General features: G+C 40.9%; 4 protein-coding genes and 1 non-coding gene across 6 annotated transcripts; 2 read left to right on the top strand and 3 right to left on the bottom strand.

The window, feature by feature from the left end:
* Window positions 1-4,817: 4,817 nt before the first annotated feature.
* On the top strand, window positions 4,818-5,455 carry LOC103722061 (uncharacterized). The gene has a single exon (XM_008812494.5). The coding sequence runs from the start codon at window positions 4,859-4,861 to the stop codon at window positions 5,318-5,320; it is 462 nt and encodes a 153-aa protein (XP_008810716.1). The 5' UTR covers window positions 4,818-4,858; the 3' UTR covers window positions 5,321-5,455.
* Window positions 5,456-6,878: 1,423 nt separating this feature from the next.
* On the top strand, window positions 6,879-6,963 carry LOC113463743 (small nucleolar RNA Z102/R77). The gene has a single exon (XR_003388529.3). It is a non-coding gene; the product is annotated as a small nucleolar RNA Z102/R77 (small nucleolar RNA).
* A 651-nt stretch (window positions 6,964-7,614) lies between these two features.
* Window positions 7,615-11,489, bottom strand: EMB2024 (NagB/RpiA/CoA transferase-like superfamily protein). Of its 2 annotated transcripts, none has more exons than XM_008812489.5 (5): window positions 11,158-11,489; window positions 10,952-11,087; window positions 9,546-10,022; window positions 8,326-8,376; window positions 7,615-7,781 (listed from the first exon to the last, which is right to left on the bottom strand). In XM_008812489.5, exons 1-4 carry the CDS (start codon window positions 11,340-11,342, stop codon window positions 8,368-8,370), a joined length of 807 nt encoding a protein of 268 aa, XP_008810711.3. In that variant the 5' UTR covers window positions 11,343-11,489; the 3' UTR covers window positions 7,615-7,781; window positions 8,326-8,367. The 2 variants fall into 2 exon arrangements, with proteins under 2 accessions (XP_008810711.3, XP_008810712.3); XM_008812490.5 differs by having other exon boundaries at window positions 8,333-8,376; window positions 11,158-11,483.
* Window positions 11,490-14,300: 2,811 nt separating this feature from the next.
* Window positions 14,301-16,874, bottom strand: LOC103722056 (cytochrome P450 71A1-like). The gene is made up of 2 exons (XM_008812488.5): window positions 15,829-16,874; window positions 14,301-15,007 (listed from the first exon to the last, which is right to left on the bottom strand). Exons 1-2 carry the CDS (start codon window positions 16,714-16,716, stop codon window positions 14,396-14,398), a joined length of 1,500 nt encoding a protein of 499 aa, XP_008810710.3. The 5' UTR covers window positions 16,717-16,874; the 3' UTR covers window positions 14,301-14,395.
* A 2,160-nt stretch (window positions 16,875-19,034) lies between these two features.
* Window positions 19,035-20,286, bottom strand: LOC148703225 (uncharacterized). Its single transcript, XM_088723331.1, has 2 exons — window positions 19,180-20,286; window positions 19,035-19,067 (listed from the first exon to the last, which is right to left on the bottom strand). Exons 1-2 carry the CDS (start codon window positions 20,284-20,286, stop codon window positions 19,035-19,037), a joined length of 1,140 nt encoding a protein of 379 aa, XP_088579457.1.
* Between the last annotated feature and the right edge of the window lie 1,032 nt (window positions 20,287-21,318).

Below are 21,318 nucleotides of genomic sequence, written 5' to 3' on the forward strand. Positions count from 1 at the left end.
ACGGGGAGGTGGAGGGGAGGAGGGGGGGAGGTGGGGGATGGGGAGGAGGAGGAAGGAGGACGGGGAGGTGGGGGATGGGGAGGAGGAGGAAGCGGGCGCAGGGGGGAGGGGGGAGGAAGACGAGGCGGAGGGGTGATGGGGGAGGCGGAGGAGGAGGAGGAGGAGGCGGAGGAGGAGGACGGGGAGGTGGGGGATGGGGAGGAGGAGGAGGAGGGGGAGGGGTGATGGGGGAGGCGGGGAATCAGGAGGGGTAGGAGGGGGGAGGCGGAGGAGGAGGACGGGGAGGTGGGGGATGGGGAGGAGGAGTCCTTAGCAATAGGGGGGGTGTATATAGAACCACCCGGGAAAGAGTCCGGGACGCGGGACCCCCGGGCAATTATGCCCTCCTCCCTTCCAACATTTACTCCACCCACCCTTGGTGCCCCTACTCCCCTTCCTTTCCCTCAATTGTGGGAAAATGGTAACATGCAGCATTGTCTCTATTCTTTTTTTCCTTTTCTTTTCTTCTTCTTTTAATAATAAAGAGTGCTTGTGGATTGATCTGATCAAGTTTAATTTAGGCTAGCTGAATAGATCTTGCATCAATTCTGAATCAATCATTATATATGTATTGTAGGCAATTACTAACTGCACGAATTAGTCATTTTTAGTTCAACATCGGATTAGAGTAGATATGAACTTCTTTAATATCAATATTTATAGATTACTTTTGCTATTTAGTCATTTAAAGCCTATCCATGTTCGACTAGTTTTTTTTTATCTTGGTTGATAATATTTTGTCTTATCTAACATTTGTTCAACTTTGATGAGTCTGTTGTATAACGTTGGGCTATGTCCAACTTTGGTATCTCTAGACCCCACTGAGTTGGAAATGGGTCTAGTTTGGTCAATGATATTATGATTATCTCTAAGATCCGATTTGAGTCTAATAATTATCGCTTTAACTTACGAAATAATTTCAGATCAAAATCAATATCATGTAAGAGTCCATGCCCAACCTTTTAATGTGGAACTATTCTATGCGGCAAAATAAGATGCTTCAAGCTCTAATAGAAGGCTTTGTTAATATTTTACGAGGGTCCAATAAGTGAAATTTTTAAACACTCCATAACTTGAGAAGTAATGTGAGTATATGATGCCAATAAATAATAGCATGGTTGGTTCACGCTTGAACTTGTCAAATAATGTTAGTTTGAAACCAAGATCATATAAGAGCCCATGTCTAACATTTCAAATGTGGAGCTATTCTATGCAGTAAAATAAGATGCTTCAAGCTCTAATAGAAAGCATTGCCAATATTTTACGGTGTCCAATAAATGGATTTTTTAAATCACTCCATAAACCTAAAAAGTAATATGATTATATGTTGCCAATAACTGCTAGTATGGTTTGTTCAAATCCTTGGTATTTCTCCCCCCCCCCCCCCCCCCCCCCCCCCCCCGAAAAAAAAAAAACATGGTTATGTGACACTTTGAAGATTCGGTAACACATTTCAGATTTGATAATTAATACTATTTCAATACAACAACTACATAGAATGCTAAATGAGTTTAATAAATATTACTTCAATGTGATGTTGTTAGAAATTTTTTAGATATTCATGTTGATAGGTTATAACTTGGAAGTAGCAATAATTTAGGTCTAGTGCAAAGCTAAATTTAAACCCCTAAACACTTAGAGTGTATAATTGAAGCCCATCTACATTAATGGACTGATTTTTGTTTTTGGTTATGCATTTTGAAGAGGTCCAACCTCCTATTTTAATGCGATAACTCGAACACGATATTTAATTAATAGTATTTCAATGCAATAGTTCACATCCTATTATGGACTTTTTAAATATTCAGGTTGATGACTTATAACTTAGAGGCATCGATGATTATCAACCTGGTGCAAAGGTAAGTTCGATACTATCGAATAGTTCGAGCCTATAATTGAAGCCTATCTACATTAATGCATTATAATTTCCTGTTGTGTTATGCATTTTGAAGAGGTTGAACCAATATACGGACAAGCAAGCATGACATATACTGCAAGCTATTAAAAATTCTATCTAAATCCAAACTTAATCCAATATAACTTCGGGCCTAATTTTGGAATCCAAGCCCAACCTAATAGCTTATCGAATTTATTTTTCATGTTTGGGTCCATTTTAGATTGGATAAGTGGTTATCGATCTTGGCCGCCACCTTTACTTGCTTTGAAAACTATGTTAACAACAATTCATAGAGGTAACTTTTTTAAAACCTATAAAGGTCCTTCAATTTTTAAGGAGACTCACCAAATACGCAAGGGATTTTAACTTTTGTGTTTATAAACTATTATCATGGGCTCAAGGTTCACGAAACTCCAAACTAGCACCATACCTATATTGACTCCTTTCACCCTAACTTTTTTTCTTTCTAATGGAGCTTTACGATAATTAACTTCGATTTGGCTAATCCATTTGCATGGTAGTGTAGCAAAATTATTTATGAAAGAAGCAACATGCAAACATCAGTGCTACTAACAACTTTCTAGTAAATTTCGGCTAACTTGATTTTGGTTAAAAATATTGAGGTCCTTTGATGCTTGAATTCTCTATTCCACAGCTTTGTTCGCCCATAAGTTGTAAATAAGTAAAAGAATTTGGGATTTACTAGAATAGCAACATCATATTGCTACTCCATATAAATTGTACCATTTCTTCTGTTTAGGTTGGTATATCTTCATTCATGATAAAATGATTCCTATTGACTTATATAAAAGGAGACTCTTTAGAGGTCTCAAGTTGAATTTCTCTCTTTGTTTTGTTTTTCTACCCAGACACAACTCAAATTCAAAAATTTGCTATTGACCTCCTTCCTAAATCATGAAATCTATCAGAGACTTGAACTAATATATAAATAATTAGATGTAACTCACTTGAGCAGTGTTTGTACGTGATGTAACCATAAAGTAAGGCTTTTCTTCTATGGTTATACTACTAAACATCATTTTTGGCAGGTGAAATAGCCTTATATTGACAAGGAATAGATAGGAGAGAGTGTATAATTATATTCCATAATTTGGTGGAATAGATTTGTACCATGTAATAGAAAAAAATTACCCCCTCCAATTATATTTTTTTTATTCTTAGTCTGCTTTCTAAACACGCAAAAAAAAGTGGAAAGGTAGTTTTATTCTTTGATAAATCTACCGTCATAAAATCTAGTATACGTTAAATGCAAGCACTTATCTGTTGCACTTGTACCTAATGCATTAACTTTTTATTTCACTAATCAGATAACATTCAAATTATTATAAAATTCAATGCTCATTAAATGCTTGCTCTTATCCCTCCAACGGAATGGATTAAAAATTTATTTCGTAACCAAACACTACCCTTTTGGGTTAAGAATAATTGCTCCTCTAGTTTTTTTAGTAAAAAATTAATGTTTGATCCACACTTCATTGATGGCCTCCTTGATACCATATGCACCTAGCCTTTCTCTATATTGTCCCCACTGACAATAACAATGTGACACAGTCATGAAGAGAAGAGTATGTGGTAGTTGATATGATGTACATGAACATTATGTGACATTAATCCTATGTAGTTGCAATGTCCCTTCCAAAATTTATAGCAAATATTTTAACATTTTTGAGTGTTTTCTAGTCATATCTAGAACTCTCGGCCACCTAGGATAACATTGTGTATTTGAAAATTACATGTACATGAATATATATTTGCAAGTTAGGAAAATACTTAATATACTGATTTGAAAATGCACTAAACTATGGATTCGTCTGTTAACAAGCACAAATCGTTCATGGCCAATAACTTGCAAGCTGTGACCTTCATCAAAGAAATGCCAAGCTAACATAAAAAAAAGGAAACAATCTTGAGAAATTAGGTTTTGCGATCGGAAACTTATGCTTCGAGGAGGACTCTTCATCCCTTGTACAGCTGCTAATCTTGATGTGTTAGAATTGTTTATCCGCTTCCTTAATAGTTCATCATTTTCTCTTCATCTTTCCCCGTGTCCAAGGCCGGTGCCCTGCCTGGTATATCCATGGATTTACACCTGCTCTTGCAAACCTGCACCCACTCCATGATGCTATGTGCTCTATTAATATATGTACTCCGGTTCCAAAATCACCATCCAATTCCAAGCATGATCTGTGTCCAGTACACGAAATATTGGTGCTATTTTATTTAGCACATCGAAACAGCACCTTAGGCTGCTGGATCATAGATTCAGAGGACACAGAATGGTGACATAACCACCTCCCTTTGCTTGAGTAGTTGGCCATTTTGATGAAAATTGGAAGAATAATGGAAAGCTCATTTAACATGATCCACAAACCCTCAAATAATTAGCTAAGAAAACCTTATCAGCAGCAGCAAGGCGGTCCTATGTTAACGTTTACCGACATTTTAATGAAGCAAACATTTATATTGTATTAGTTTACCATTACCTTAATCTTTGCGTACACATCACTTGTGGTATATCTATTATCAGATCTAAAACAATGTCTCTATGGAGACCAACCAACCTAATTAGAATCTACATATAATGCTATCCTATATACACTCCAAATTTTTTTGTAGGTAGTTGTCATGCTTTTGTCAGCATCTGTCTTCAAACACATCAAGGTCATGGATCCAACGTGCATGGCGAAAACATTTATTTGCTAGCCTCATAAATCTAAGATTAGGTGACCCCATTTTACGACTTCCAAAAGCCGTTCTCCCTTGCCACTCTCATTGGTGACCCAACCTCGGCCATGTTAGTTGAACTTCCCGCCACCCACCCACCCGCCATGCCCTTCAAACCGTTGTTTTAAAACCCCCCGATGAGAACCTCTCCCTATCTCCCACAGCACACCAACAGGAATGGGCTCCCTTGCTCTGACCGACAAAGAGAGGGAAGGCGCCGAGATCGTCTATGGACGGGAGGAGTGCCGCCGGCACTGCGTGGAGCTGCTCGAAGAGCTCGGCTTCCCGAGGGGTGTCCTCCCTCTCAAGGACCTTGAAGAATGTGGAGGGGTGAGGGAGACGGGGTTGGTGTGGATGAAGCAGAAGGGCCCCTATGAGCACTTCTTCGCAGGGACGAATACCCGAGTGAGGTACGAGGCGGTGGTGACGGCGTACGTGGAGAAGAATAGGATGAAGAAGATGACGGGGGTGAGGAGCAAGCAGATGCTGCTGTGGGTACCAATCACCGAGATGATCATGGATGACCCGGCTGGGAAGAAGATATACTTCAAGTCAGCAGTGGGGATAGGAAGGTCCTTCCCGGTCTCGGCCTTCATGGATGAGGAGCGGAAGAAGATTGAGGGAGAGATTGGTGCTTGAAACTGGCAGTTCTTTGTTATTAGTATATATGCCATTCTACGTGAGCAAATAATTCATTGGAACTAAGAAAAGGTTCTTTTGCATTGGATATTGCGTCAAGAAGAAAGACAATGTTTATGTTTCTGTTCTGTTTTCTTTGATCAATGAGAGAAATTGTCAGCATCCCAAGTTCAAGATTTCCTGTTCTTGAGTAGCTGGCTAATAGCATATATACAATGCAAGTTTTTCTCTACTTTGTCCTCTTTGAGAAATAAAAAATAATAAAGTAAGTTATGCAACATTCATGTGGCGGGGGGCATGAAAAATTATCATGGTCAATATGCCAAGATGCGGATGTGGTTTGATCTGACGAGGTTGATTCAGATAAGAAAACATCGGCAAACATTTCTAAGAAAAAATTGCTCTTGCCATACAAAAATTTGCTTTTTCATTTAAGATGGAGACATGGAGAAAGTTCGTTGCTAACTCTGGAAGTAACATTTGTCAGTGTACCGAAGTGGTATTAAGGTACCAAATATTCGGAGTTAGTCAGGGATAAAAGGCATTTCGGGAATCGATCTGATTCTATCTCTGTTCGTTCCGTTTGAAGAAAGGCATGATAAATGCTAACCCACACATCAAATTACCCACTTCTGATTTAAATGTAGTTAGGCCCTATCATCGCATCAGCTTTCTTTTACATGGCATAAAAACTACTATGTATTTCATGAGTCTTATGACTCTTATCTAGTTAGCTGTAACGCAATTAATTCCGGATGGCCGCAAATATAAATGGAGTTAATAGCAGTATGATCATAAGTGCTACTTTGACATGGAGAGATTTTTTAGGGTCCTCAAATCCCAAAATTCAGAAAAACACCAACCTCACTGACTTAACAAAAGGTTGCTTCCCAACTAAATGAATATAGACTATAAGGGTATACATATCTTGAGCTAGGTCAGTCACATGGCCATGTGGCTTTGCATTGCAATTAATCATGCATGTTACAAGCACAAATTTTGGTCAGTCAATTCAATGATACATCCTTGAAATAGAAGAGTACGGGACTTTTGTTGTACCAAATTCATCATTTGTTGTTGTTTTGTTTTCACAAATAAAAACAAAAGGTTTTCATAATAACACTGGAGAACCTGAAGGGTACGAGGAAGTGAGGACAAACCTTCTGAGATGGAAGAATGGATAATGTGCTAAAAAAAAAGCTTATCAGGAATGAGGGGGAGAAAAAAAAAAGTCCCCACAAGAGGAGTGTACTGAATGGTGGTTAGGTGTTTTCTCGTATCAGGAAGATGGCTGAGCTGTTAGGTTCCGTCTCCACAACTGTCATACAAACAAAACCTGATATGTGAGCATCAACATGATTGATACTCCTGTTGCCCCACACTTGATATCTCAGCTCTCTCAGGTCTAGTGTTACCTACCACTTTTAGCATGCCCAACAATATTTGCTGAAAATAATTTTATTATTAAAACATATTAAGTACATGGAATCTTTTCTAATTGTTTCTGTTGCTAAGTTTCCACTAGCTATGCATGAAATGTGATACTGAAATCATAACAAGCATAGATGATAATCATGACTAGTTTCTCTATAGATTTGATGGCTAGAGTGCTGGCTTTCATTGTATTAGCTCTAGCTGATGCGAGAGGAAAAAAAAAAGAAGAAAAAGAAAACAAAAGAAATCATAATAAGCGCTATGTCCTTTGTTGAGTCTCTGGTTCCAAAACCATTCAATAGCCACGCAGTGGTCTGCATCCAGAAAAGGATTGTTGGAAGCTTAAGACAGATAACATGGCTATAGGCTTTGTTATCCTACAAATGGAAGTATTACAAATGCAATAAGGTGCATGTTATATCTAAAAAGGGGAACAGTTGTACATGCATCATTCTTCTGTTTAAGAAAGACAAGATTTTTCTGCCTGATTTATTTTCTTATAGTTGAAGAAAAATCTATAGTTGACTACATCATCAAGCATGATTTTTTCTTTTTGTTCAGTCCGCTACTTGACCTGGAGTCTGTAATGCGATCTAATCAGCTCCACAAGGGGCAGGCTGCTTTCATATAGATTTTGAGCCATGCTTAATGGGTCAGAAACTAGTATGAATACACAAAATGCATAAAAGAACATGTATTAAGGTAAATGAGATCAGGGAATTGGCTTGTTGGAGATGCTACACTGCTGGGATAGCACTACACAGCTTTAGATAGACATATGACACCAGCAAAATGAGTTGCTCCTAAAACTCTTTGTTGTGCCTACAATTGTTATGCATGCATCAGAATGATTGCATAAATGGTAGGAAAAGAAACCATGTTTATCATAGAACAGCATCGTTTACAGGTACATAGTTAAACCTTCTCCATAACATAACGAAGGTATCATAACATATTTTAAGAATAAACCTATGACCTGTGACCTTATTTAGGAGCAAACCATGCTTCCGCACTGCAATCAGAATTCCTGAACAGTAACCAAAAAAAAAAAGAAAATGTCATCAGAAAAGAAAATGACTAATGATCATGAACAATGTGGAACAAGCCCCCAGTTTTTTTGTTCAGTCATCAAGCAAGATTTTTTTTTTTTTTTGTGTTCAGTCAGCTACTTGATCTGCAGTCTGTAATGCGATCTAATCTACGAGGGGCAGGCTGCTTTCATATAGATTTTGAGCCATGCTTAATGGGTCAGAAACTAGTATGCATACACAAAATGCATAAAAGAACATGTATTAAGCTAAATGAGATCAGGGAATTGGCTTGTTGGAGATGCTACACTGCTGGGATAGCACTACACAGCTTTAGATAGACATATGACACCAGCAAAATGAGTTGCTCCTAAAATTCTTTGTTGTGCCTACAATTGTTATGCATGCATCAGAATGATTGCATGAATGGTGGGAAAAGAAACCATGTTTATCATAGAACAGCAACGGTTACAGGTACATAGTTAAACCTTCTCCATAACATAACGAGGCTATCATAATATATGTTAAGAATAAACCTATGACCTGTGACCTTATTTAGGAGCAAACCATGCTTCCGCACTGCAATCAGAATTCCTGAACAGTAACAAAAAAAAAGAGAAAATGTCATCAGAAAAGAAAAAGTCATCAGAAAAGAAAATGACTAATGATCATGGACAATGCGGAACAAGTCCCCAGTTTATTTGGGAAGCATAATATACAAATACAGATGAAAAATATCATCAAAAGATTTTGAAGATCCGCTACGATTTTTAATTGAAAACAAGAAAAATGACAGTTTATGTGAACAAAATTTTAGAGAAAGATTTTCCGAAACTTTGGCAGCAGAGAATTAAAATTGCTCATTTGGGGCAATAACATATAGCCGAGCAATTGACAGTTAAGGCATTCCCAGTATTTAGGAACTACTCAAAAAATTCTTTAATCTTGCTTTTGACCAATATGGAGTGAACTCTGATATTTTATAGGGTTGATTCTTCCACCTCATTCACTTCATTTGTGAGTAATGTACATTTCCACCAATTTTAACTCATGCTGTAGGTACTTTGCTTTATATTCACATATGTCAAGGTTCAAAAAGAAATTTGCACGGATAATAGAAAAGGAATTATCAAATGTTAGGAGTAATCTTTTGTATTCTTGTAGTGCTATATAGAATATACTTAACACCATGGTGACCCCCTGTCACTACCATATATTTATACATCTAATTAACATAGCTGCTTTCGAAATATATTAAAAGGATCCTTTCTTTCTCAAATATATTTGAAGGTAGAGTTATGGCACAAATTGACTAAGATCCGAGACAAGTTCATCAGTTGTAAGTTAAGATATAAGTGATGCTCTTCCAGTTCATATCAAACTTCTTATAAATATTTGAATTTTTCTTTTAAACTTTGGAATGCGATGTGTTGACAGTTACCACACTGGCTCAGAGTATTATTAATTCTAATTTTAATGCTCCCTCTCTGTCACCCATATTTTGGGTATTATGATGCCAATTAAATAAAAAATAAATATCAAATACTATAAAATGAAATCATAAAAATTATATGCCCCATATAGTTATTTAGACCAACAAACATCAGGAATTTATATGTATAACAGTTACCAAGATGGACAGCAGATGTAATTGTGCTGGAAACATTAACCACATATTACTAGATCAACTCTAGCAGAGATGTCACCAGAATTATTAAGAATAGAACTATTTCCAAAACATATATGGTTGATCATGGGCTTGCCTTATTTTGCAGCTTAGAAACTGCTTCTTTATCAGTAAACCAAGTGAATTCCCCATCTTCAAGCGAAACCATTTGAACAGGCAGCAGATCAGATGAGCTATCTCTGCACCCAAGAGCCTTCTTCACTGCATCGACTTCACCAGATCCAACAACCACCATTGCAATATAGGCAGAAGCATCGATTACAGGGAATGTGAAAGTAATTCTCTGTGGCGGCGGCTTAGGGGAGTCCTTTATATAGGTAACCCACCGCTGGTTCTCCTTAAGAAGAGGGTGCCCAGGGAATAGAGAAGCTAAGTGCCCATCCGGACCCATACCCAGCAGCATTAGATCAAACCTTGGGAACCCTGTGGATGCCGAAACTTCCAACACTCCTGTCTTGACCAACTGCTTCAAACAGGCCTCATAGTCATCGGCAGCACCCTCAGCTGGGAGCGAGTCATTGATGGAATATACCTGACTTGGTGGAATTGGAACCTTCCATTTAGCAAAGAGAAAGATGGTGTCAGAAGCAGATGCTCAACATTTCTGCTATTATTGAGTGCCGACAAAGATCAGAAGCTATAAAAATTTTCAAGCAAGTATAGTCATTTTGAGAGTCAGCAACCTATGGATGCATCATCACATTCTCAACCTGGACAGCAGCAGATCCAAGAGCCAGATTTAAAAACTACTGAACTAGAGTAGAAACTAGGGATTAGTTATTGGTTAGTCCCATAATGCTATCCTTATGCTACAACACAACCCAAAAGACATGAAAATAAAAATAATATAAATGTTTTAGAGGGGGAGTTCAAATGTCTGACTCCACTTAAGATGCTGAATAGAAAGTTGATAGGTCACCTTGTTTCATTTCACAAATTGTAAAAGGAACATCCCATAAAAATTAACAGCCTAAAGCTGGGGAGCAAGTATTAGAGACTAAAAAACTCCAAAGTGGAATTCCTGGAATCGAAATCCCCAGAACATAGATAACTCATTGCAAGCCTAAACAATCACAGATTCAACTACCATCCATATAATGACCCTGTAGATTCAACTACCATCCAACTTATCGGTAATGAACCATCGCATGTAAAGATAGATGTAGAAACATTTCATATCCGCATAGATTCAGAACTAGAAAAATCTATAATTATATACCATTCAAAACAAAAGAGAGAGATCTATAGTTATACAACATGTCCTGCCATCTTGATAGTCTCTAAACTATCGACATGGCATCAAACTCCAACCCAAAAATCAACAAATCGAAAATTTCGAACCAGTTCTGCAGATTTGACAAGGAAATTTTCAACAAGAAAATCAACGTTGTAAAGATCCAAATTAACCTAATTGAAAATTTTCAACTTTTAAAGCGACAAATTCAAGAAATAGAAAAAGGAGAAGGGTTTTGATTGGTACACCTTGGAGAGAAAGCCATCATATGCGAGTTTGTAATTGCTATCAACGTGATCCTTCTTGACGACCCTCTCGTCCACCCAGAAGACGTGCCATTTGGCCCAATCCACCGATTCCTTGTACGGCGAGTCCACCAGCTTCCTATAAATTTGTCTCCTTCCATTAGATCAAGAAACAAAAATCCATACGGACAAGATAAACCATGAATTACCTGATATTGTGGATGAGATAGCCGCCGGACAAGACGACGGTGAAGGCGCCTCGCTCCCGGGCGTACTTGTCGGAGAGCTCGGCCGTGTACTTGGCCAAGGCCACGGCGAGCTCCCCCTCGGTCTCGGATACCAGCACTCTCTGCTTTCCTTTGGCGCACTCGGCGTGGTTCGCGTTGGATGCCATGCTCCGGCGAGAGTGGCGGACGCGCCTGGCCTTTGGAGTGGGGTTCTGGCTGGAAAGGTAAAGGGCCGGAGCCGCGTGAGAGAGCGAGGCGCTTTCTTTCTTCTTTTTTTTTTTTTTGCTGTTGCTGGAACATCCGGGTTCACGTGCAATCCGAACGAGCACCGGATTCGGAAATGTTATAAAAACGGAAAAAGAAGACAAAAAACTCAACAGAAAATTTAAAAATATTTTTATTTTTATTAATTTTTTAAAACTAAACAATTTTTTTTTAATAAAAATAAAATTTTATATTTTATAAAAAAATATTATGGGATATTGAAAAGTCTATTTTTAGAGGCTGAAAATTAGTTTTTTTTTCAAAAATAACTTTAAACTTTTAGATAAAATTGATAATATTTTTTATTAAAAATATTACAAATGTTTTATATAATTATTTAGAAAAATATATGTGCAACTAAATATAAGTTATTTTAAAATATGTCTTTTTTTTTTTACCGACTAATATACAGGATTATTTTTCCAAACATCATACGCTCAACATCAACTTTTTAAAGAAAAAATGCAAAAAAAATCTTTTGGCGAACCAAATAAGAGATTAGAACAATTATGTACCAAATCTAGTTAGATTACATATAGACCATGGGTTCACGGGATCAAGATAAGTGTGCTGGTGAGATAGGATTTTGCGCATGAGGTTAAGTATCAATGGTCCTCATAGCATCAATAGTTATATAATTTATGTTATTAGTATTATATAACATTACATTAAAATCTTTCATGTATACTGTTCCTACAATATAAACTAAATTTACCATATTTACTCACTTGTACAGCTATCTAATATTTCCATTTATAACTAATCAAAAAAATACGACATGTTCCCTGTACAATATACTGTATATGGGTGGCCTACATTGTATCTAAACAGATAATTATTCAAGTGATTAATATATAGGAATCACTAATTGTTCTCCACCTTCATTGTATTTCGTAATATGGTACCAAAGCCAACATTTATTACTCTGGTACCATCAATCACTCTATTTCTTTGTCTCCTCCACTAGCTTATCCTACCTTCTGTTTTTTTTATTTTCTCTATACCAAGGCCAACACCAAATTTATCTATGATCGTCATTCTTGCTGCTATTAAATTGATTCAATTCCTATTTATTTATTTATGATGGCCATGGCAAATTCCCAACCCATTCTAGTGAAATTGGCAAGAACGGTTATAGCAATTGGGCTTTTCTTATGAACAGCTTATTGGAATGGAAGGGCCTAGCCTTTGGAAATATATCACTGGAGATAAGGCATATTCTGAAATCAAACATAACAAGATCTTGACCTGGATTTCCAACACTGTGACTCCTCCTCTCAGTATGCAATGTGGGAAGTTTGACACCACGAAAGAAGTTTGGGATTTCTTAGCTAGCAGATATAACCAAACCAACTTTGTTCACAAAAATAAGTTGGAAATGATATCTGAACTATGAAACAGCAAAAAGTGAAGTCTATTTCTGGATATTTCGTGCAGGACTTTCGACAGTGAAGCAAGTTGGGACAGGGCATAAGTTTTATTTATTCTTCATAAGCTACATGTTTTCCCTCTTTCGAGTATCCATTCTGTCACTGCTTCCACCTTTTTCATGTCTTGTTTTATGTATCCTCTGTGGGCGGAGTTCAATTTTATATCCTATTCATAGATGATTACTCTCGTTTATAGATATTTTACTTTGTTCTTGGTCTGATTTTTCTTAAAGTTTATATAAAATTTTCAAACATGAAAAAAAAAACACAATTTTCAAAAACTATGAAGTTTTTTGTTCAAACTTTGGTGATGGATATGTTTCTGAAGCTTTCATGAATATCTTGGGACACCTAGGCAAAATAGGGATTGAACAAAAATGCCGCCATAATGTGGAAACTACTCATGCATTACTTTTGTCTTTCTTCATGCCAAAAGAATTTTGGGAAGAAACTATGAGCACAACCATTTGTCTCATTAATCATATAACCAACTGCAGAAGTAAACCAATTAATCATCCCATTACTTCTCAAACCTGCCATTCACCTGCATATGGTATTAACCCATCTGAATCTGAGGGATTTAATCACGAATTTGAGGTTGATCATGAAGAGACTTTCCATTTGGATGGTGCATCTCCAAAAGTCAGTATTTGTATAATCATAATACAGGTTGGTTTCTCTTCCTTTCCTTTTTCTCTCTTAATAAAAAACAAGTTATAAAAACTCCAAGAAACCACTTGCAAAAAAGTACATGATTGGCTTAGGCATTCTGAAATTATAGAAGTTTCTGACACAACACAAAGACGACCTGCCCTTTTATCATCTTTTCTATGCTCTCTACAGCATTGATAGCCTGCTCATAAGTGCCAACTTCGCATGCTACATTAGTAGGCCAAAGGATCCATCTATAGAGTTAAAAGTTAAAATAGAAGAGTACCGAAGTGGTAATTGACTGTGATGAAATAAAGATCCATGCCATAAATATGGCAAGGTGCACACAACATGCCCTCCTCAAGCGATGTTTTTGTCAAATTTCCTTAAGTATAACATACATATTGGGGAATTTTAATATCTTTATTTTCTTCAACTACAAAATCTAACTCAGTTATTTCTTGGCCGATTAGATAGGGCTAGCTCGACCTATACTCGAATTCTGAATTTCATATGATCGTTCATTAACATATCTTTCTTTGTATTCGATCGCTTGAGAAGGCATATGCATCACGACCTTTGCAGGAACGATGAATATAAGCACTTTTGGTTTGGATGAAGATCGACTTATAGCAGGCTTGACAAATATTACACACTAATCAGCTTGAACTCAGAATTATTTATGAACAAACTACTAACTATAGATTTTCACGGTACCACAACAAAATACTGTAGCAATACTATAGCAACAGAACTGTAGTGGTAGATGCTTATATCAAATTTCTTGAAGCATAACATATATATTGGCGAGTTTTAATCCCTTCATTTTCTTCAACTACAAACATACAACAGCCCACATCAGCTGAGTTCGATCTTTATGCCTTGTAAGGTATAGCATGAAGAAGAAGATTGGACTTCATACGAGTCGAAATTCCATAAGCTTCCACCATGTCTAAATCCTCTGGACTCATGTTGTTGGGCAAGTTCCAGTCAAATCTGTATAACAGATTGGCAAGAGCTAGCTCGATGGTTGAGATAGCAAAGTGCATTCCAGGACAGATTCTTCGGCCTGCACCGAATGGAATAAAGTGGAAATCATTGCCCTTGAAATCTATTAGGTTGTTTAGAAATCTCTCTGGCCTAAACTCACGGGCCTCCTCCCAAGATGTTGGATCCTGCCCAATGGACCAAGCATTAACAAGAATCCTTGTGTTTCTCGGGATTTCATAGCCTTGTAGTTTGGTTGCTTCAAGTGATTCTCGTGGCACTAGTAATGGAAGTGGAGGGTGCAAGCGCAAGCTCTCCTTGATCACTGCTTTCAAGTAGCTCATTTTACTTATGTCATCTTCCTTGACTTTGCTCTTATTTCCAAGTATCTCCCTTACCTCATCTTGCACTCTCTTCAATCTTTTTGGGCTTCGAACAAGTTCTGCCACTGTCCATTCTAGGGCGATATATGATGTGTCCGTTCCTGCGACAAATAGTTCCTGCAAGGAAAGGGAAAAAAAAAATGGAGGCGATCAATACTCGTGCTAGCATCTTAAATTTCCACGGAGTCACTTATAGCTTGCTAGCTAAAAGAATCTTGAATCTATAGAAATAATTAAAATCAATTAATTGTAGTTAGCAAAATTAGGCCGTGTACTAAGTGTAGGACTTCTTTTTTTTTTCTTTTTATTCGTGACACCAAGGGGATCCAATTCAATCACATCCGCCATGCATCAAACATTGGGGGTGATGAGAGGATACTACATGTAATGCAGGTGGATTATTGTTCAATCACTTGCCACTAATCAATATTCAGATGACCATGTGTGATTAAATTAACCCCCCTTTTTTTTGAGTTAGAACTAGGGTTAATGAAATCCACTAGCGCAAAAGACTTTACTGACTCAATTAGTCGGCACCACCTTCCACAATTGACAGTGTTTTTTTGTTTTTGTTTTTTTTGACTTGCATGCTAGCTGCCCCATGAAGTGAAATAGAGAGCTACTAAAGAAAGAGGAAAGATGCAAAATTTTCCACTTCATCATTACTAATCTACTGTAGCTGCAAATTTTAGGATACTTGCTAACTCTACTATTTTTTTTTAAAAAAAAAAACTCGTTTTACTATGATGAAATAAATTCTGGGCGATAGATTTATTAACATCTTATAATTTGCAATCGAGTTTGTACCCATTGAAAAGTCTAATTAATTCATTTTTAATATATATGCATCTCAAAATTTGGTGTGGATTTTGATTTACTGAAGCCAATCCATACTCCTAGAACTACTGGCTAGTGTCGAAGGAGGTGGGAGAGACTACCAAAATGATTGCCTTGATCTCGTCTCTGGCGAGGGTGAAGCCTTCCGTGCGATCCTTCTGAAGTGCGAGCAAAACATCGACCAAGTCCTCATTCTGGTCAGCTCCAAACTGATCTCTTTTACGATCCTCATGGTCTCGAATCACTTCTTCAAGGAGGGCATCCCAGTTAATGAAGCATCTCTTTACCCTGCCATCCGTGCCACCCAGCTTGCCCAGCCATCCAAGCCAAGGGAAGTAATCTCTCACGTAGAAGCCACCAAACAAGGCTGAGGTCTCCTCAACTAGCTCTTGCGCCTTCTTGCTCCTTTCCTCTCCAAGAAACTTCCTCCCAAAAGCGATTCTGGTGATCAAACCACTCGAAAGTGAATTCAGAATCTTGCTCAAATTCACGGGACCAACTGCGGAGCAACATGCGATCCGATCGATCACCTGCGATACTTCGTCGTCCCTAACGCTGGAAAATGACTGCACTCGTTTGGCGCTCAGCAGGTGAACGATGCTCAGCTTTCTCATCTGCCTCCAGTACCCACCGTAGGGTGCAAAGGCCACGTCCCTGCGGTTGTAGAGTAGTTGTTTGGCGAGCTCCAAGGAAGGACGACTTGCGAAGATCGAATCTTGGGTCCTCATGACTTCTTGAGCCACCTCGGCGGACGAGACGATGATGGTGGGAACGAAGCCCAGTTTAAGCAGCATGAGGGGGCCATACTTTTGGGAGAGGGCATGGAGGCCACGGTGAGGACGAGTTCCCAGCTGGTGGAGGTTCCCTATGATTGGAAGCTTGGGAGGGGAGGGTGGAAGCTTAGATCTGTTTGGGGTGGCTCTTTTGTGGATTAGAAAGATGAGGAGGGCTGCCAGGAGGATACCGATCGGCAACGTTGCAAGGCACATCTTGTCCAGAACTTGGGTTGTAGAGAGTTCATGGAGCACTGCATCAATCCTTTTTCCACTATTTACAGTGGGAGACCTGCACTAAGGTCCTTGCCCTGACCAATTGTAATTCAAGAACTTCTGCAGCGTGCTATTTGCATCGGAGGATGTTGTACAATTTTGAGCCATCCAGTCTGGGTGGCTATGAAATAAGACACGTCGATAGTTTTTTATTTTTATAATCGGATGATGTGATGGTTATCTTCAGACTGTATGGTACTCTATCACGATAAGAAAATGACTCAGCATGGGGGCTACTGAAGCACGGGTTTTTCGTTTTTAAGGTAAAAACGGGCACCCATGTGGTGGAGACCAAGTGTCGGTCATACACTTCCCACACCAAGGGGTTCCCTCTTAGCTCTTGGCGTTGGCCAAATCAAGGTGTGCCGCCTTGACCGAATGTAGATAGCGCCAGCCAAAGGGATATTCGGCACTTTGCTCCTCCAAACTCCAAGTATGCTCGGCTATGGATGGAGTCTTGCACTCCTCTTCGGAATCTAAAGCTTTGTTGGCCGATGAAGACAACTCATATGAGAATGCAGAGGCATCAAAGGCAACTTTGATTCAAAGTAAAAAGGAAATACAATATCTAAGGAGGGATTGATGGTTCCCTTCCTTAGCCAAATCCAAGGGGGGTTGATTTACCCTGCCTTGGCCCAAGTCCCTTAGGACCGAAATTAGGCAATATGCCTACCCAAGCCTAATGGCCGAATGCACTTACAAGTGGCTAACTATTCAATGTCCAAAAGTCCCTCCCCCCACTCAATTCGGATCTATTTGTAGACTCCCTACAATGGCATGCATTGGCTGGCTGTTGGCATGTTGTGGCAACTCCTTTGGAACTTCCCCTTGCACAGCTTGCTGTCTTGGTTCGGTTGCCATTTGGTTGCTGCCTTTGGTTTGGCTGCTTGCTTGTCTTGGCGGTGGTTGCTGGCGGTTTCTGGCTGTTGTTGGCAATGGCCTGCAGTTTTGGATGTCGGCGGTTTCTTGCTGTTGGCCAAGCTTTGGCTACTGCAGAGGCTTGGGTTGGCTGCTGTTGGCACTCTTCTGTGCTTGCCTCTGCAGAGGGTTGACCCTGCTGTGATGGTCCGGTGCACTGGCTTTGCCCGTGCCGCGCGCGGTCTGGCGGGCTGCGCGTTGGCATGGGCAAACCAGGCGCTGCCCTGGTTTTCCTTCGCCTGACCTCTGGGTCTGTGGTTGGATCCTTGGGCTGCTTTGGCTCTGTCGGCCTGGCCGCTGGGCGTCTGGGCGCTGGGCGCCTGGGCGTCTGGTCGCTGGGCGCCTGGCCGCTGGGCGCCTGGCCGCTTGCCGGTTGCTGGGTGTTGGCTCCCGCGCGCGCATGGGCTCGGTCGGTTGGTGGTTGGCGCGCTCGGGCGGTTGCTTTCTGCGGCGCATGGCACGCGCGCGCGCTGGCCCTGGATGCCACGCGCCTGCGCGTGCCGTCGGTTGCCTCCCGTTGCTTCTGGCGCGTGCGCGCGCCGGTCTTGGGCGCCAAGGGCCCGCGCGCGCTGGCGGTTGCCGGCCGTTGCTCCTGGCCTGTACGCGCGTTGGTCTTTGGCGCCAAGGGCCCGTGCGCACGGCGCTTCTTTGGCGTGCATCGGCGGTTGCCGCCCGTTGGTTCCCCCTTAACCGCGTGGCTGCTGTGCTTTGGCGCGCGTGGCCTGTTGCCGTCCGTTGGCTGTCTTTGGCTTGCGCGTGCCTTGGCTTGTGCTGGGCTTGCCTTGGCCGCGCCTGTGCCTGTCCGGATATCTGTGGCCTGTTGGTGTGCGCGCGCAATGGTTTGGACCCAAGGCATCCAATCCTTGCGCGCGGCTGGAAATCTGGCTTGGCCCTCCCGGCCAATGGGTTTGCCTTGCGCTCGGTCCTTGTGGCCTGTCGGTTGGCTCGGTTGCAGTGGTGCCCCGGCCGAAGGTCTGCGGCCTTGGGCGCGCCTCTGCTGTGCCCTGTCGGTGTTGCCAATGGTCCAGCCCTTGCTTGCCAAGGATGGCCGAACCTCGGTTGTGCCCCAAGGAATGATAGAAGGCCACTAGGCGGACATGAGCCTTGCTCTTGCTCCGCCTTGGCCTTCAGGATTTGGCTGATTTGGTGAGGTGAATTAGGGGGAACCTCACCATTCCCCCCCTCTTGAAGAACACCCTTGTCCTCAAGGGTGGTGGGTTGATAATCCTCCATTTCAAATAGTGGACTTCCTAATAGTGGCCTAACCGAACTAGGGACTCCTTCTAACTCATCTTTCATGGGATTTAGTTCGGTTTGGTCTTGAGTGGATAATACAATGGCTACACATAGGGCACCTCCCTTGCAAAGTCTTTCTAAGGTATAAGCCTCACAAGGTTTAACTTCACTATTTCCTATGGCAATCCACTTCTTTTTTTGACTACCTAATTTGAATTCCATTGTCATGGAGCCAAAATCAGTGATCACCTTTCCCACTTGTCGTAACCATGCATTTCCAAGAACTATGTCAAGTCCTACTAATTGAATCATATGTAAATCAGCCTTGATTCTTACCCCTTGAATGTTCATCTTCACTTCTTGTATGACTTCCTTGCATGTGAGCTTTTCACCATTGGCCACCTTTACTTCAAATGGCTGAATGCTCATAGGATGTAATCCCAACTTGGGCACAATGGCTGCATTGATGAAATTGTGTGATGACCCGCTGTCAACCAACAAGGAGACTTCATTCCGGCCGACCCATGCAAGTAATCTCATGGTGCTGGGTTTTGGCACCCCTGTTAATGCATTCAAGGAAAGTTCTGCATCACTTTCATCCGCCTGCATATGACTTTGCTGATTTTGGGTTTGCTCCTCATCATGATCACTTGAATGGTTGGTTTCTGCATCTCCAAATTCTGCATCTTGGACTTCAATTAGGAATGCTTGCCCTGATTTGCACTTGTGATCTCGGCCCCATTTCTCCCCACATTTGAAGCACAATCCTTTCTTGATGAAGTCTTGGACTTCCTCTCTTGACAGCCGCTTCACTTGTGGCTGGTTCTTTGGGTTGCTACCGACTGCATCCTTGCCCTTCCAAGGTACTTTGGTTGGCATGGCTTTGGCTTCTCGGTTGATGGACTCTTTGATCAATCTTCTCTCGGACTGAAAGCCATCATCCAGAATTTCTGCCATCCGCATGGCCTCTTGCATGGAGTTGGGTTGCTTCAACTTGACCTCCTTGGCTATCCAAGGCTTCAAGCCGTCAATGAATGTACCCATCAAGGCCTCTTCCGACCAACCTGTCACCAATGTTTGTAAGTGGCGAAATTCTTCAACATAGGGCCACACTCTTCCTTCTTGCTTGATTTTCGCCAATTGTCCATGATAGTTTACAATAGGGGAAGGCCCCCATTGAATCATGAACTCCTTCACAAATGCAGTCCATCCCAATCTCCTTCCTTCTTTTTCATAGATGGATCTCAACCATCTCCACCATTTACTTGCTTTGTCTTCAAGATGAAAACTAGCAAGGGTGACTTTCTCCCTATGTGGAACTTCATAAACATAGAAGAATTGTTCCACCTTGTCCATCCATTCAAAAGGATCTCCCCACTGAATTTAGGGAAGTCTATCCTTGGTTTTCTAACTTCTCTTCTAGGCTCTCCCTCATCTTCTTCAACATCACCATGGCGGGGCATTCTCACCCTCTCCTCTCTTCTTCTTCCACTCAGTCTAGTGGCAATCCGGGGCTCCTCATCGGACTCCCTCACACTAAAGGTTTCTTCATACTCAACTCCTCTTCCAAATCGATCCACACACACCCCAAATCCTTCCACTCGACTCCCTCTTCTTACTCTTTCACTCTTTCTTTCTCTAACCCGGCATCCACTATGGTTACTTGCCAATTCTTCCTCACTTCCCCTTCCTTGGTCCTGCTCATTAGCATGCGGCCAAGACTCCTTATTTGTATTTTTTTCTCCACTTGAAACTCTCCTTTCCAACCTCTCCAAACTATGATTGGTATCCCTCCTCATTTCAGCCATGGAATGGGAGAGTTCTTCCAAGGCTTTGGTCACTCGGTTGGACTGAATTTCAAGGGCGTCAAGCCTTTGGTTACCCTCGGAATCCATGATAATTTTTCTGTAGATTCAGAACAATCCTTCAAAGGTATTCAAAGGGCAAAACTATTTCGGAATGGTCTACACCCACAAGGTTCCCTCACGTAACCCTTCCCTCTTTTACCACTCGGAAATGGCAATTCGAAGAAGGTTGATTGACTTACTTGTAGGGGACTTCAGATAAATGGCGCTACCTTCAAGATTTTCTTCTTGACGAAGATCTCTCAATGAAAGCACCAAATTGGTGGGGACCAAGTGTCGGTCATACACTTCCCACACCAAGGGGTTCCCTTTTAGCTCTTGGCGTTGGCCAAATCAAGGTGTGCCGCCTTGACCGAATGTAGATAGCGCCAGCCAAAGGGATATTCGGTACTTTGCTCCTCCAAACTCCAAGTATGCTCGGCTATGGATGGAGTCTTGCACTCCTCTTCGGAATCTAAAGCTTTGTTGGCCGATGATGATAACTCATATGAGAATGCAGAGGCATCAAAGGCAACTTTGATTC

The sequence above is a fragment of the Phoenix dactylifera genome, chromosome 6, assembly GCF_051530095.1.
Source record: "Phoenix dactylifera cultivar Ajwa chromosome 6, Ajwa_hap1_PhDact_Kaust_v1.1, whole genome shotgun sequence".
In the NCBI taxonomy this organism is placed as follows: Eukaryota; Viridiplantae; Streptophyta; class Magnoliopsida; order Arecales; family Arecaceae; genus Phoenix; species Phoenix dactylifera.